Below are 17,626 nucleotides of genomic sequence, written 5' to 3' on the forward strand. Positions count from 1 at the left end.
TATAGACAGTATAATTTATATACAGGTGAATTTGAATTTTTTGGAATCCTTTAAAGGCGTATTTTTTTATTTATTTATTCTTTATTGACCTTTACTTTATTGCAAAAAAAAATTTTGGTGTAAAAAGTGGAATTAATGCTACATAGTATTCTCTTCCAGTATTTTTTTTCTGGATAAAACAGAAATGTAATTATGTAGTGAAGAATATTAAACATTGTTTTGGGTAAATAGTTTCACATGTATTTATAGAATGTTCTACTAGAAATCTGAACATAATTTTTTTCAATATTTTTCTGTCTATATATTCATTTGCTGATATCAATAAATAGACCATAAACTGTATGAATACCTAGTAAACAGAACATACTATTCAATTAACCTTTTCCTTGGAAATAAATGTAATAAATTTCCATAATATTATATTTTTTTACTATAAACGTGACATTGTTGATTTTTTTCTTATATAATTGCAAATTTGTATACCTCGATAGATAGGGTTGATCATAGAGGACTTGTTTTACCATCCATTGTTACCTATGTATCACAATTTAAATAAATAAATAAAATAAACTTATGTGATATTCCAATTTATATAAGAAAATATCCTGGCACAGCTAGCATCATGAGACACAAACCTTTCATCCCCGTCAACTGAGGAACCGCCCTCAAACGGTATCCAACTATGAGACCATTGTGAGAATCAGCTGGAGGCGGTAGCCATTTGACCCTCAACTCTCCAGGTGTCTCTGTCTGTTCCAATTGAACTCCGAGTGGTGGTGATGATGGGGCTATAAAACATTTTAACGTAAGTAGAATAGAATAGTACTAAACAGAAGAACATTTATAAATTTATATTTTTGGTCTTAGAAACTCTTTTTGTCCGAATTTATCCTATATTTTACCAACTACAATTACTATCGATTTAAAAATTATAATGGTTTTAAAATATACTTTAATTAGAACAGTTTTTGAGAAGTTATACTTATTTACATCAAGGCAAATAACTTAGTACCTTTAGACTTAATCATGTTGTCTGGTTTCAAAACACATTTTTGGCCTAAAATAAGGAAATCTCAATCGTAACAATTTCAGTCTCTATTAATAAATGTTGACAATAGAGAATAAATGTTTAATGGAGCGTTTATAGTAATAGCTAACAATAACTCTATCAGTTTAATCCTCTTAATAGGGTAACTAAACCTGATTTTATTCTCACTACTTCTTTATCGTTCACAGATTTACGAGGACAGCGTAAATCAATAGTGCATGCGGGTTACCATTACATTTTAGTTCAATAAAAAATATAATGTAATTAATTTAATTTTGTCTGTTTAAAAATTGTCACAATATTGTACAGTGCTGTATCCGCTGACATTGATGCTACTTTCCACTTTGGGTTTGCTGGAAGAAAACTATCAGAGTTAAGCTCGCCTTTCTACTTTTGTTTACCTGTCATATTTTTATAACTAATGTGTACAATAAAGTATTAAATAAAATAACTCACCTTCCTCAGTGGTTGTAAATCTGACTGGAGAAGAATAATGACTAAGGTCCGCCTGGTTTCCACCGGCCACTCTTGCTGTGTATGCAGTGGCTGGCTGCAAATCCTCAATTTCTATTGAATGACGAATTTCTTCTAATCTAAAAGTGGAGTATTAGGCTACATTCGTAACATCAATCACGGTTCGTTCTCGGTCCAATCTCGGTCTTGTAAAATATTATCACGTAATAAACAATGTGTATATAAGAGCAAGATATTTTTTTCAAGTAAATTTAATTATTCATAATATTTGTTAAAGTCAATATTGTTATATATATATATATATATATATATATATATATATATATATATATATATATATATATATATATGCATGCGGCTCACCTGATGGTAGGTAAGTGTGTTGCCGGCCTTTTAAAAAGATATGATGAATATACTCTTTTCTTTTAGTCTAATTATATTTTAAATAAATAATAATAAAGTTTACATTATGTAAATATATCCAGTATTGCTTTATTTTTACTCTATTCAATAATACGTATTTCTCGGTTTGCGCAATGGTTGACTGGTAGAGAACACCATCCGGTGTTAAGTCCGTCAAATGTACATAAAATTTTACTGTGCATTAATTTTTAAATAAATAAATATTATTTTACCGGATCGAGATCGGATCGAGAACGTACCATGATCGACATTATAGTATAAATCTAACATAATTAAAATCGCATTTTTATCTAGCCTTATAGTTAATTACACATACTCAGCAAACAAACAGCATGCCCATACTGGAGAAGAATAGCACGGGATGGAAACTACTGGAAGGAGTTGTAGGAAGGTCCTAGCTACAAGACACTATGCTGCGCGATATATTATAATAAAGAAATATAATAGATAATTTTTAATTTTAATAAAGGCTTCTTTAACGTTATGGAAGATTGAAAGTTTAAATTTAAACTGAAATTAAATAAAATGAAAATTTTGCATTTATATTATAATCTACCTATAAAACACATTAGGTTCATTAAGGGACGGCGATAAAATTCGGTACTATAAAATTTTTATACATTTGAAATCCTGATTCAATTATTACGTATAATTCAATCAGAATCGGAAATGTGTCCAAAGTTATTAGATGTTACATTTTAAATTTTCCGTTAAGGAAAACTCTGCCGAGGGGAAGATTATTTAAAAATACAGATTATTTTCCAGAAAAGATATTAATTAATTAATGTCAAATAAAAAAGATAATGAATAAGATAAAAAGCAAAAATGGAAATATGTTGGAAACGGAGGAGTATTAGATTGACCTTTAAAATTAATTACTCTATGAGATAGAAGTCAATTTACATCAGAACTGAACACTTTTATTCTTATTTTTAAAACCTATTTTACCCATAGAAGTGTTTTGTCACTTTCGTACATATTGAGAATTAAAAAACAAAAAAACAGTTAAAATAGGTTTTTGAAAAGTTTGGGATGACGGGGGTTTGTTTTTAGCAAATAATGAAGTAAGAGATACGTATATGTCTGTGAACAGTTGCCCATAACACTAAATTGTCTCTATGTACGTAGTACAGTATGTAACTAAGAAAAAAGTGAATAACTTTATCAATAAAATCATAGTCAACTTTGATTCTCAAGAAAGCTAAAGCTTGATATATCTTGAGGGTTATAATATTACCTGTGATGTCATTACTAGGGTTGCCAATTGTACTATAATATATAGTATAGTTATAGATTATATAGATAGAGTGCCTCCAAAGAAATGTTTTGGGTCGAAAAACGGGTCAACTTTTTCATACAATTTTGCGTGATAAATATTTATGAGTGACTCCTTTATTACTTCTATATTTATTTTGTCTTATAAATTCTGCGTCTTTTTAATGCATAAATACTTATTTCATTGACTATAATAATATGTCAAGATACATTTTATGCGTGATATAGATATAGAATATCGATAGACAAAACGAGTCAAAAAAAGTTGACTCATTTTTGAGGCTCTATGCCCTATCTATATAATCTAAGAGTATTATATTACTATATACTTATTGAATTATTAAAAAGTATGCAAAAATAATTTATTTCTATTTATATCTATGATATAAAAAATGCAGGGAGCGATACTATCTAATATATGAATGGTTATTTTTTTATGATTTTTTTTTTTTAAATAAACAGATAACAAACATATAATTCTGTTTTTTAATCTTTCCATGATGCTGCATTTTTTTTAAATGTACTATACTTTTTTAACACTTGTTTAAAAAAAAAAACTATTATCAGCTGAAAAATTGTTGGCAACCCTAGTTATTACGTTACATCTAGTGGTCTCTCAGCTTGTTTGTTATTCTTAATGGTACAAAAGCGAGATATAATAAGTAAATGGTATTACCTTGTAATGTTAATAGTCCTAGCATTACTCCATGATATTCTCTGGCTATTTGTGATCTGCAAACAGTAATATTGAGCGAGAGATCTGGCCATATCCCTCCAGGATAACCTTACAGATCTGCTCTTGATTGAATCCACTGATAAATCCGAAGGTGGGGACGGTGGCTCTAAATGTAATAAACATAATACTTTTAGACTTGAAATTTAGAAACTATATACCAGGGGTAACCGACTTGACTAGACCTAAGATCTACTGTTTACTGATGAAACTCTGTGCGAACTACCAATTACACACTTCTTGAAATCTCAAATGAAACAATATAATTCACACAATTATGTAGTATTGTAGTATTTTTCATTCTATTAAGAGGGAAAACATGTAATTGAAAAATATTCTTAGTAAATACTTATTTATATTAGTGTGAGCATTGTTTATGAGCATCTTCCGCTAAATTAGCAAAATATATTTTTTGCCTTATCGCGATCGACTGGACTAATAGTCGCGGTCGACCGGTCGATCGCGATGGACCGGTTGGCCACCCTTGATTGTATATATATGCATACATATACATATAAAAAAGAGAATGCAACGTACAGTCGAAATCTTTTATATCGGTTTTACTCATGTGTTCATTTCGGGATTATCAAACAAGTGGACTGTATGCAACAATATAGTCATAAGCCGCGCTCATAAATAAGGACTCCTAACTAGTCAAGCAATTCTGAAATTAATATGTGAGTAAAGCCGATATAAATAACTGTAATATAGCAAGACTCACAATAACAATAATATTAAATAATTTGTATTCAAGTAAGTATTTCTGAATAATATTTTTTTTATAAATCTACCACCCACTTTGGAATGCATTTTCAGCTAAGAAGAATGGGCAAGAAACACAGCTGTTGTTTTTTTTTTAATAAAAGTTAAGTTTATATCAAAAATTTTTTTTTTTAATAAAAGTTAAGTTTATAACAAAAATATAAATGATAAAATGACTATCACAATCTTCGTATTGACAAAAAGAAAGTAAATAAAAAGCTACAAAGCTACAATTAATCAGAGTATTCTTGAATAGTCCGGTCCAAGAATTCTCTCTTTTACATTAATAACAATATATTATATTTATTATAAGAATATATTAAAATATTAATAGCAAAAGTTATTATTTAAAATTTTAGACTTAATAATATTATTTTTAATATTTTTATTAAGTAATTATCTTGAATTATGCAGTATTACAATTATTCGTACCAACTTTACTCACGTATTGCTTTTTTATTGTACATTGTAAACGTGTAGAACTACTTAGATGCTCTTAGCATTCCGAGAGCATTCTTAAGTTCCTTGATTGCATTCGTGAACATTGTACATTGTTATTGCGTAACTTTTATAGTATAGACGATAAACGTAGTATATTAAGTTTGTGATCTAAATAAAATTATACTTGAAACTCGTAATTTAAACCTATCTGATTTTATACTCTAGCTCTATTTTTTTATATTAAAAAAATTGTGTTATGCAAGATATCTATTTAGAGTACTTATAAATTCTCAGTAATTGTCTCTGACCTCCATGTTAGGAAAAATCCTATGTTATAAAGGTCAGGCTATCGTATTTTATATGTCTAATTTTCTTCGGTAAATTTAAAGAATTTTTAATACACAAAACTACAGAATTAAAGTTCAAATTGCAACAAAAATAACAATAATACTAATATGAATTGATATTATAAATTGACTGTGCTCACTTATATATTAAATATGAACTAAACTATGTATCTACATGTGGTATTAGTATTTAAAAGAAATAAGACAAGTGTACGTAGCATGAAAAGTGAAAGGTTGTAGACAATTATATGAGTGTGGTGAATAGATATGGTGAGTGTAAGTATAATGGTAGAATGTAAATTAAAATAATGTAATATGTTACCAGAGGGAGACATAGTACAAAAGTCATTTGCTTGGGCACCTCTGTCCCATTTATTTTTAAGCAATTACGTTTACATGGCTGTGTTTCGCTTTGAAGGGTGGAATATGGCAGTGAATTTACAGGGTACAGAGGAAGAACAGCTAAGTCCTCAGGAATGGCAATGCATGGGGAGTATCATGGGTGAAACAGTATACTCTGTTATGTTCATGGTACTGCTCATGTCTATAGGCGACGTTTACCACTTTCCATCAGGTGGGCCGTCAGCTTGTTTGCCATTCTAATTTGCAAAAAAAAAATGTATAACATAAGCTTTTGTATTTTTGGACTAATTTGCATAAAGAATTTAATTATAAACGTTCACGTTGTTGACACATATTTTAGACACATATTGTCCTGACCTGACCACGACGTGGTGCAATCCACGTCGAAATGTCGGGAATAAAAAAGCAAGTATGTAGGTACTATTTACTTGTAAATTTTTTCATCGAATTAAATCCCGACAGTGTATTTAAAATAAATATATTTAACACAATTATTGAAATTAAAATCAACTAAGTCGCTTCTTAAAATGTATACCTCTCTTTGTTTTATCTAACTCTAAAACTATTGAAGTATTTCAAAGTGCACTATCATTAAAAGTAATTAAGTATATATTGATCATATAATGAGGATCATACAAGAACAAACCAGAGGGAGACTTTGTACAAAAGTCGTTTGCTTGGACACCTCTATCCCATTCGTGCTTCTACCGTAAAGCAGTTGTGTTTGCATGACTGCGTTTCGGTTTGAAGCGTAGGATATGGCAGTGAATTTACAGGGCACAGAGGAATAACGTCTAAGTCCTCAGGAATGGCAACACATGGCACCGCTTATGTTTATAGCCGACGGTTACCACTTTCCATTAGGTGGGTCTTCAGCTTGTTCGCCACTTGCATAAAAAACCACTAGACAGTAACATTTTGTATTAAATTTAACGTGCCGTGCGGTTCCGGCATAGCATGAGCCACTCCTTCTTTTCTCGTAAGTAAGAGGCGACTAAGGGAATTTAATGTACAAGAGATATACAGCAGCGTCCTTCTTACCTAAAATATCATAAAAATCCTAAATGTGGTTGCCAACCCGCCTGCCAAGCATGGCAACTACTGGCAAAACTATCCTTATAACGGACACCTATGCTCAACAGTGGACAGATATGGTGATGATGATTAAATTTATACATTTGAAGTGATTCCACTGATATTACTTCAACAGCTCAGAAAAGAAAATGAACAATAATTTGCGAAACAGTACAAATGTTTTTGTATTCAGTAAAACCACTAAATTTGTCAAGAGATAGCAAAGCCGCTATTCCCGACTTGGGTGGCACTTAAAAGAAATAAAATTCATTACTTTCATTATAATGAGACACACAATATCTTCTTTTTCTTACAAAACTCTAGCGTATTACATGAAAAGGGTCTCATATTACAATTTGAACAAGGAATTTATTTCTTTAATGTTTTTTTCTCTTAAGTGTTTTATCATGATGCCAACAAATATATTAGAAATTCACAACATTGTATTTTTTTTTTCAGGGTCGATTCTTGCATGTGACACCTTTAGTGTCACATGCAAGAATAGGCTACAGTGACCGTTTACCATCAGATATGCTTGTTTGCTATCTTCGTGTTATAAAAAAAATCTTTTTAAGAAAAAAAAGCAGATACTATAATTATTTAACTATAATTATTTATTTATTATTATAATTAAATTATAATAAAATTATCATATGTCACGAACTACTAGATATTTCATAGACATATTAGGTTTAAAATATTTGAATTTTGAACATGGAATTGTGTAAATTTTGCTGAGCAATAAGCATTTTTCTGTATCACAAAGAAAATTACAGTTTTATTCATTACGCAAAATTAATATGACTAATACCGGAGTAAATATTATTGATCGTAAAAATAATTATCAAAATCGGGTAAAAATAAGTGATATAATTGCTCAACTATTATTAGTAATCTGGCCCGGCTATGCTGGGGTTGATACAATTTTAGAAAATAAGGTATAGCCTATATTACTCTCTGATAATGTAGCTTTTCGCATGTATAACAATTTTTAAAATCGGTTAATTAGTTTTAAGTTTATCCATTACAAACAAACAAACTGTAAAATCTTTTCTCTTTACAATATTAGTATATAGTGTTATCACAGTATCATATTATTTGTGGTGTTATATAGATTAGATAGTAATCAAGTAGGCAGTAGTTCATCATATGTATGTATAAATATATATATTTTTATATGCAGGTATTAATATATAAATACTATATTAATATATAAATACTATATTAATGTATGTATGTTTATTTTATGAATGTTTGTATGTATGTAATTATTGTCTTATACTAAAATATAAATAATTTTACTTTTTAAAGCGCCATCGTGTATCTCTGCACATCCTAAAGGTTGACTGGCAGAGAACGCCTATAGTATTAAGTCCGGCTTTTGTACCATATTTATTTGGTCAATAAAGTTTATATACATAAATATAATTATAATGTAGCGTCTGTACAGACAGTGACAATAAATATTGGCGGTTGACTGTTACTAGAATTTAGTTGTGTAGTAAACTACGCTGGCTTCCAGCCAAGAGCTAGTAGATACATATTTATTATAGCTTTTAAAAAAGTTGCTGTTCGTTTAATAACTTTTAAAAGGTCTTACTTAGTAAAGACCCATAATTAATTAAAAAGGTTAATTAATAAACTTAAAGCATAAAAGACACAACACTGTCTGTAGTCTAAAGAATTCTAAAATATTTTATATAGAATTAACTTTTTTGGAATTTTTGAGGCTTTTAGATGTTTATAATTTAAAAGAAAATTATTTTTGTGTGTGTGCGTGCGTGCGTGTGTGTGTGTGTGTGTGTGTGTGTGTGTGAGAGAGAGAGAGAGAGAGAGAGAGAAAGAGAAAGAAAGAGGAGAAAATATGCATGTTTTATTCGTATATTTTATGAAAAAATATATTTGTTATTGCATTACTTTATTAATTAATTATTATTAGTGAATAATAATAACATCAAACAAGTTAGGATCTCTAATATTTTTGAATTTATTATATTTTTTCAGTTTTAATTTCGTAAAGTCTTTATTAATTCATTAGTAAATATATTATTTTTAAAATAAATTCATTATTCTTATATATAATTAAGAGTTCCTAAAAAAATACTCACCTAAAATGGTAAGATGAACACTATATACGTCTGCTCCGAAAGGATTACCAGCCCTGCACTGATATAAGGCACCATCACTTGTTTCTGTTTGTAATAACTCCAATGTACTCGACATTCCGTCTTCTGATTTTGTTTCTGACATCTTCACCCTAGATATATAGAAAATATTTTAAATATATATAACTTATTTTACTAATAAAAAAAAAAATAACTAGAGCTTGTACATGGCTGATATTTAAGAAAAAATAATTTGAGAGGGTTATAAAGACTAATAAGTATCAAAGCAATATTTTTTCCAAATTTTCTTTGTCTGTTTGTTTCGATCTAATATAGTAGAAAGTATCAATAGAAATTCTGTAATCATTTTAAATGGAAATTGCATTTTGTAAAAAGTCCATTGAGTCGTTCTTTAATCTTACCTTTGGGTCAGGGGATTAATGGGTTTTCCATTTCTGGTCCACATTATCCTTATAGGATCGTCGCCTTTCGCCAGGCACTCTATCGTCACATGCTGACCAAGTTTAGACGTTATGTTCCTTGATACTATGTCGAATGTTACTGGTTCTGTAAAGTTATTTATTCTTATAATTCTATTTCATTTATTTATTTATTTATACTTTATTGTATACATTAAGAAGATTATATATAAAGAACTTTGACAGTGGAGAACAAATATACAAAGGCGAGCTTGACTCTACATGAATTCTCTTCCAACAAACCTAAAGTGGAAAGCAGTATTAATGTCAACGAGTATACAACATTGTGACAACTTACAAACAAAAGTTAATTCTATCGTATTTTGTATTTTGGTTAGAGTACACTCTGTAGGTATTTTCTTTTAAGTTACTATAATATAAGATTTTTTTATGTCGTCCTACATTACGCTTATTCGTGGACTTTAGTTTGGAATTGTAATCCGTATTATATGTTACTATATTCCATTTGAATTCTTCAATTGTCATTGTATATTTTTATATTTCTGGTGCAATAAAGAGTTAAATAAATAAATTGTTGGTGTTATGACAAATGCGACTAATCCACTGCCATATCTTTTTTCTTCTTCTTCTTTCTTTCTTCATATCAATTTGCAGATTCGTTAGTTGGATTATTACTCTTCTCTGAAGAAGGGATTATAATAATAATGGGAGTTTTGGCGATTTATTTGTTAGAAATATAGACTACTTGGTCGATCACCACGTGGTTCCTCTTGGAAATCATCGTGGCTAAATTCTGACAAATTTACCACTTTTGTTCAACTGATTTGTTTTTATCCTTGTTTATCATCATTCATAAGTGCCTAGTCAGCATATACAGACAGTACAAGCGAGTAATCGTTCCATTTTTATTTAAAAAAATCTCCTCCAGTGATGGAAAAGCCACCAATGGAGTAATTATGGGATTGATTATCTTACTAATATAACAAAATTGTAACTAGATGCTGTCTGTACATGGGAGTTATTTTAAAGAAATTTTGAAGTGTCTCAATGAGAGACAATAGAAGCCCAAAATAATATTTTTTAAAAATTTTGTCTGTCTGTATGTTTGTTCCGCTATCACGCAAAAACTATTACACCAAATTAGATGTAATTATCACAGTTGTATTTCTAAAGATCTAACTAAAAACAGTTGTTTGTTTTATCTTGATACACCATTTAGAAGTGACCTATTCGTATTTAATTGATTTTCCAACTTCTGAGGGTCTACCATGAAATGAAATTCCGACTTTTCGGACTCAAAAATCAACTCAATTTTGTTTATACCTAAATGGGCCCAGTAAATGAAGTAAATTAACATTTCGTTCGTCATGAATCCTAGCGTAATAGTCCTGTGTTTATGTTTGATATTTAATATTTTTAAACAGCATGGACCATTATGTAATTTAAACATTAAATCTGTGTTTCGTTCGGCCTCGAAATTTTAGAAAATATTTCATGGTAGGCTTTTTGAAATCCACGTCTACAAAGTAGCAACCAAGAAGCTTCTAGTACAACATATTCGAATGGTATAACATATTCAGATCTATACTTACTATTAACTGATATCCATATAGTCTTACTAAGTGCTTCACCGACCCCGTTTTCAACATGGCAGGTATAGATTCCTCCATCAGACAGTGCAACAGAATCGAATATTAACGATCCATTGGACAAGCTGAGAACTCCACCGCCAGCCACTTCTAACACTGGCCTCCAAGTCTCTGATACGACTGAAACAAATATGTACTTCGCAAATTAAAAAAACAGATTTGCAAGAAACGAATATATTAAATAAAAAATTGTTAGTTTGACGGGATAATTAAGGATTTTAATGATACATCTTTAGATTATATAGAAAGAGTGACTCCATGGAAATGCTTCGAGAAAAACGGGTAAACTTTTTCGAATAATTTTGCGTGATAAATAGTTATGAAAGGTTCCTTTATAATTTTGTCTAATAATTTTTACATGTTTTTAATGCGTAAATACTCGTTTTATTTATTAATTATACTTCAAGACACATTTTATGCGTAAATATATAGAACACTAATAAAACCCGTGACCCGTATTCGAGGCTCGATGCTCTATCTACATAAACTAAGGATACATCACACTTTTGCATTTTTGATACATTTAAAAGTTATGTTGGAATAATGAAACATTAAATCCTTATATTACATACCTTTTTTAATCAGTCGAATAAATATATTTTTTATTAATCTTTTTTTTTACTTATTTAATTATGCTTGTTTAGTATAAACGAAAACATTTTATTTGGAGTGTGTAAAACAAGATATTAACTATTCTAATAAAAAATTAATTTTGATAAAAATTATTATTAATCTCTTAATAAAATCAAAACATTGTTAATAATAACAAATAGTACAAATTTAACACTGCTCATTTCCCGCCAAACTTAGATTTTTTTTTATTAATTTAATCTTATAAAGTAAGACAAAGGCAGTGGTAAAATACAGCTATACGATTATGCCTGATGTTATAATTACATTAATTAAACGGATCAATTGTAGGGTCACCATAAGTTTTTTTTTTTTGCGTTCGAAGCGACGGTAGAACACGACGATTTAATTTTTCTTTACCAGCAGCGCCCTCAACGAATAAATGTTTAAACTTAATGTCGATAAAACAGTGCCAGAGTATAGGTAAAGAGGTATACAAGGGGCATTCAAAGAAATTGAGTGAGTTTATATTTTAAAATATTTGGAAATTTAAAATTAATAGATTTAAAGCGACCGCAATTATTATTTATTTATTTATTATTACCTGCAGTTTACAGACGACCAAACTCCAATACACTACAGGTAATAAAATTTTTTGTACATGTCAAGTTATTTACAATAATTAATACTAATAATTAACTATAAAAGATTACGATTATATTCAATTTTAATAAAATTAATTTACTAAAAAAATTCTTCATTAAACACAAAAAAAAAAATATGTTTATAAGTACGAAACTAACGATATGTTTGTTTCGCGCCAAAACCATAATTCTTTTCTATTCACCCCAGCACATACGTCAAGCGAGTCTAGCTACAAGATCATTTCAAGAAGTGAAAATTTCTAAAGTGGATTTTCGTGTTGGAACTTTTCAACTATCTACACTACAACGATTGAAAATTCAGTTAAATTTAACTTTAAGTGTGAATGCATGTCATACCGTCTCTTTTTAACCAGTGTGTCTGAGGTTGCGGGTATCCATTGGCGCTGCATGATATATGACCACTTCTTCCCAACAGTAAAGAAGTGTTTTGTGGTTCTTCGCTCCATTTAGGAGCAACTGTGGAAGAAAAATGCTGTTAACTGTCTTTTTATATATGTATATATAAATTTTAAGAGTTGTCGTCAAGCATATTTCAAGTCCTAGATTTTGGATAGTACAGAGTAAATAAGTTTAAAGACTGTTTCTGAATTTAGTCAGATACCCTAATTAAACTATTATATGTTAACACTGAACATTTTTTTAAATCTAGCCATTTTCAAGGTAAAATCTAACGCATTTATGAGTGAATACAATTTAATTTTAATTTACATAGAAAGATTATTCGGATAGATAAGTACATAGATTTATCAAAAGTACTTATATAAACAATATTAAAATACTTGTTTAACAAAAGATGTGTTAAATATATATCTAATTAATAATATTATAAATATAAAAGTAAAGTGTGTTTGTTACCACTTGGCGTCTTAAGTCATAGGTAAACACTAGTTATAGATATACTTAAAATATATATTATATACTGTATAATACTATCTGATGTTTCCGATCGTTACCTTTTATATACAAGTTTACAGTTCGGTTCACTTTTGCCACATGATTGGCTGCAACACAAGTATATGTACCGCAGTGCTCCAGTGAAACATTCTTTATTATAAGAACACTAAATACTTCTAAGCTTCGTTCTACGATCTGAAAATAAATGTCTACATATAGTTTATAATATATTAATACAGGTAGTCATAAAAAAAAAAACTAAATAAAAAAGGTACAAATATATTTGGACCGTCTAAATATTTTGCTGAACACATTTTTTTGTTTATGGCTACACTGTTTCTATATTTGAATTTCAAATTTACACATAGTTTCGCTCTTTGTAATTACCTAGTAACATGATAAAATATTTTTTATTTTTTATTCTACCTGTGGGTAGTGTTTGACTTATTTCATTTGCAAAATAAACATTTTTCATATTTTATTAAGTGGAGCTTTGTATATCATGTCTAGTATCCTATATTAGATATTTAGGTTGGATCCACACTATAGTTCTCGGTCCGCTCTCGCTCTGCGCTCGATATAGTCAGTACAAGCAGTTCGAGATTGATCGGAACGACACTGGATTATAGTCTGAATATACATTACTTGTTACGTAATAATAATATGTTTACGTATTAATAGGTGTAGCACTTCATCTGCCTGCTAACGAAATGCTTTCTCACTGTGTTGGGTTGACTGGAAGAGATCTCTGTCAGAGATAAGTCCACCCTTTCTCACAACATTTATAAATACATTATTTTATATGTAACATAAAGAATATATATAATATTTTATCAGACCGAAAGCGGTATTATAGTTTGGATCCGGCCTTAGTAATAATCCAAAACTTGAAATTTTATATCTTAGATAATGCAATGATTTTGGTACTTGTTAGTTATAAAATTAATTTTAAATTATATTAAAGTGAACCGGTATGAGTACTTTTGTCTAATAATAATAATTATTATTACATCAGCCATTAACTGTCCACTGTTGAAGACAGGCTTCTCCTATTGGGGGATTTTGCCAGTAGTTGCCACGCTTGATAGGCGGGTTGGCAGCCGCAGTTAGCCTTTGGCGATGTTTCAAGAGGCTGCTATTTATCTCTCGACCATAATGTAATAATATATTAAAAAAAATCATTTATTATTATTATTGAAATCTGTATTAATAAATTTTCGTAACATTTTTAGTACAAATTATATATATCTATTAATTTAAAGGTTGCGTTTTATAATTTCTTTTCCGCGTTAAAACATTACTGTATTTCTTTTTAAATAGGTATAGTAAAATATGATCTACTTTTAAACGTAAAAAGATATCACTTACTTTTAAATGTGTGGGTATTTTCTTCCCGTCTTTCAGCCAGGAATAATATACAGGGGAGTCGCCACTTTTGAGGTTACAATGTATTTGTACTATCTGCCCTTCTTGCAGGTCCGAGGCCAGCAATATTTCTTCCAACTGCGGTGGCTCGACTACGTGTAATTCAAACGATCTTTTGGCCATTTCTCCAGAAGGGCTCCTAACTACGCAAGCGTATGATGCACCATTGTCACTTTTTGTAACTTTAGCTATATTTAAAATACCATCATTGACTGTGGCCAATTCTCTTTTCCCTCTTAATTTAGGTTTGCGTCCAAATATTTCTATACTCAACGCCGTATTCTTCACAAAACGCTTAAAACGATTCGCTTGTGTAGATATGTCAGTGTTTATCTCTTTACCTTTATATTCCCATGTTATTTCTCTGAAAAACAATTATTCTTTGGGCATGGTTTTATTTTAAACTTTGCATTAAATTTAGTTCTAGGAATTTTATAAGGTAAAATCTTGTAGTGATTCCTTGTGTGTCGCGTAGAAAACTTCTTGAAAATTTTCAACTATAAAGCTGAGAAGGTGACTTGAATTTCGGTTAATTTCGTCGCAGACGGTAAATTTACTGAACTACTTAATGAAAATTGTTTAAGTATATTAGAAAATTAAAATACCTTACTGGGTATCCGTAGTAAGGACACTTGAGTGTGACACTTTGACCACTTTGTACTTTAAACGGTGGCAGTGTTCGAATGTACGGTGGACCTACGGAAATAAATATATTTAGAAGAATAGAAGAATCTATTCTATTCTAATATATTTTAGAATAATAATATTAATAAAAATGTTAAAACATTATGTATTATAAAAAAAAATTACATGTTTAGGTTTTTGATACAACTTAGAATGGTAAACAAGCTGACGTCCCACCTGATGGAAAGCGATAACTATCTCCTATAGAATATTATATTATCTATGACAGATGGACATAACAGATATCTTTACCGATATATCATTATGATATTTGGTACACATGTACAATATGGAATGGAGAAATAGAAATATAGCCAATAAACACGTGCCGGTTACGTGGAAAAAGCCATAGGTAAAGGTTTGGAGTAAATATGTTTAAAATAGTTTGAAATTTACTCGTAAATAATTATGTTCTTCGAATTCATAATTAATCGAATTATACATTCTGTGAATTTGTCAATATTATAATTAATATTAATTGAAATAATGAAAAATAAATTCTTTTGCAAGGGTAAGTATGGACGTCTATTTCATTTATGATTCAGATGCCAAGCAGCTATACATATAAGGCTGTGTTTTGTATGAATTGAATTAATTGAAATAAAATTTCCAGTATATTTAATACCCTATACTTCAGTAGTAATAACATACTGCGCGGTTTCAGAAATGTTTCCTCCCACGAACACTCAGGTTGTGGAATGAGCTCCCTGCCGAGGTTTTCCCAAGAGACTACAGCATGGGGTTCTTCAAAAGGGGGTAAAGAAGTTTCTTCAGGGTCGGCAACGCACGCGTAATATCTCTGGTATTGTAGGTGTTCATAAGCTACGGTAACCACTTCCCATCAGGTGGGCCGTATGCTTGTTTGCCACCTCAACTGGTATTAAAAAAATATATAAAAAAATACCATGGACGTTACAATATTTAGTAAAGCCCATAGTACTGTTCTCATCAACAAACTCATTATTCGATGAGCGATGGCTCAAAAGAAGCAATAAAGCAGTAACCAAACCAATAATTTACTTTAAAAAATAACTTGGAATGGCAAACAAGCTCGTTTGTTATCTCATATTGTATAAAAAATCTAACATTTTTATTAGTGAATAGAGAAAGATGGAGTCGGTATCAATATTTCAGAAATATCATTTTATAACTCCATCTCTAAAATAAATAAAATATAAAGGCATAAAATTTTAGATTTCGCTATGACAATTTCAGAACATCAATAAAAACATCATGTCCCAGAAACGACAAAACCAAAGTTTTTAAAAGCTATACAGTGTTACAAATAATTGGTTTGTTGTTTTGTAAGTGTGTCGTTTGATCTCCATATAAATAGATTTATGTTTAAACATAAGAAGTTAAAAAATAAATTATTCAAAATCTATTTTTATTTTCTCCAATATGATATTCCTTTGAAACTTTAGATTTACTGAACATCGTTGGCAATAATATAAAGTCAAATTATTTTATAATAACTCACGTATTCTTTTTTCTTAAGTAAATATGATTAAAAAATTGTTAATTCAGCGAGTATTGACGCCAAAGCTCATGTATGGAAGCGAATCGTGGGTATGGCAGAAGAAGCATGAAAGTAAGATAAATGCTGTACAGATGAGAGCTTTGAGAAGTATGTGTGGTATTACATTAAAAGATAGAGTAAGAAACAGTGTGATTAGAGAGAAGTGTGGACAGAAAGACGAGGTAGTGACAAAAATCGAAAAGGGAAAGTTGATTTGGCCATTTGGAGAGGATGGATGAAAGAAGAATTACAAAAGAGATTTATCAAGCAAGAATGAATGGATATGTTGGTAGGAATCAAGGACATAGGTCGACTAAATAGGCGACGTACTGAAGAAGGGCTAAATTAAAAGTACCCGTAACCAGCGAGCGTGTTTGAAAAGATTGATGAATGTGGAAGAAGCGAAAGAGATTTGTTTAAATCTAAGCATTTGACGTTCCATTGTTTCTGCCTACCCTAATGGGAGACAGGTGTGACAGTAATTGTAAAGAAATAGCAATTTTAATGTAATGTGATAGAGTATTCTTTTGCTAAAATTAGAATAACAGAAATAGATTTTGTTTCATAACAAGGATTGCTTTTATACAAGGATTATTCCTGGTAATAATTCCAATATTATCTTCAGTCTATGTTAATAAGAAAATGTTCTCAGAAATAGAATTGTACGGAAGAATAACCTTTTAGTAGGGAAATACTAGCAAGTATTAAAAAAGACATAATACTTCCTGAAGAGAA

General features: G+C 29.8%; 1 protein-coding gene across 1 annotated transcript in view; it reads right to left on the bottom strand.

Annotated features, from left to right (window-relative positions):
• Positions 1 to 17,626, bottom strand: part of LOC113513847 (cell adhesion molecule Dscam2-like) — a 96,006-nt gene that overhangs the window by 41,962 nt on the left and 36,418 nt on the right. Inside the window, exons 7-16 of the mRNA XM_052895074.1 lie at positions 15,294 to 15,384; positions 14,632 to 15,052; positions 13,323 to 13,458; positions 12,706 to 12,825; positions 11,078 to 11,254; positions 9,468 to 9,612; positions 9,049 to 9,197; positions 3,897 to 4,062; positions 1,505 to 1,641; positions 636 to 788 (exon numbers count right to left, since the gene is read on the bottom strand). Of these exons, the coding sequence (XP_052751034.1) occupies positions 636 to 788; positions 1,505 to 1,641; positions 3,897 to 4,062; positions 9,049 to 9,197; positions 9,468 to 9,612; positions 11,078 to 11,254; positions 12,706 to 12,825; positions 13,323 to 13,458; positions 14,632 to 15,052; positions 15,294 to 15,384 (1,695 nt within the window). The remainder of the gene's footprint in view (positions 1 to 635; positions 789 to 1,504; positions 1,642 to 3,896; positions 4,063 to 9,048; positions 9,198 to 9,467; positions 9,613 to 11,077; positions 11,255 to 12,705; positions 12,826 to 13,322; positions 13,459 to 14,631; positions 15,053 to 15,293; positions 15,385 to 17,626) is intronic.

Source organism: Galleria mellonella, unplaced genomic scaffold (genome assembly GCF_026898425.1).
Source record: "Galleria mellonella isolate WM207_F2 unplaced genomic scaffold, CSIRO_AGI_GalMel_v1 utg264, whole genome shotgun sequence".
Taxonomy (NCBI): Eukaryota; Metazoa; Arthropoda; class Insecta; order Lepidoptera; family Pyralidae; genus Galleria; species Galleria mellonella.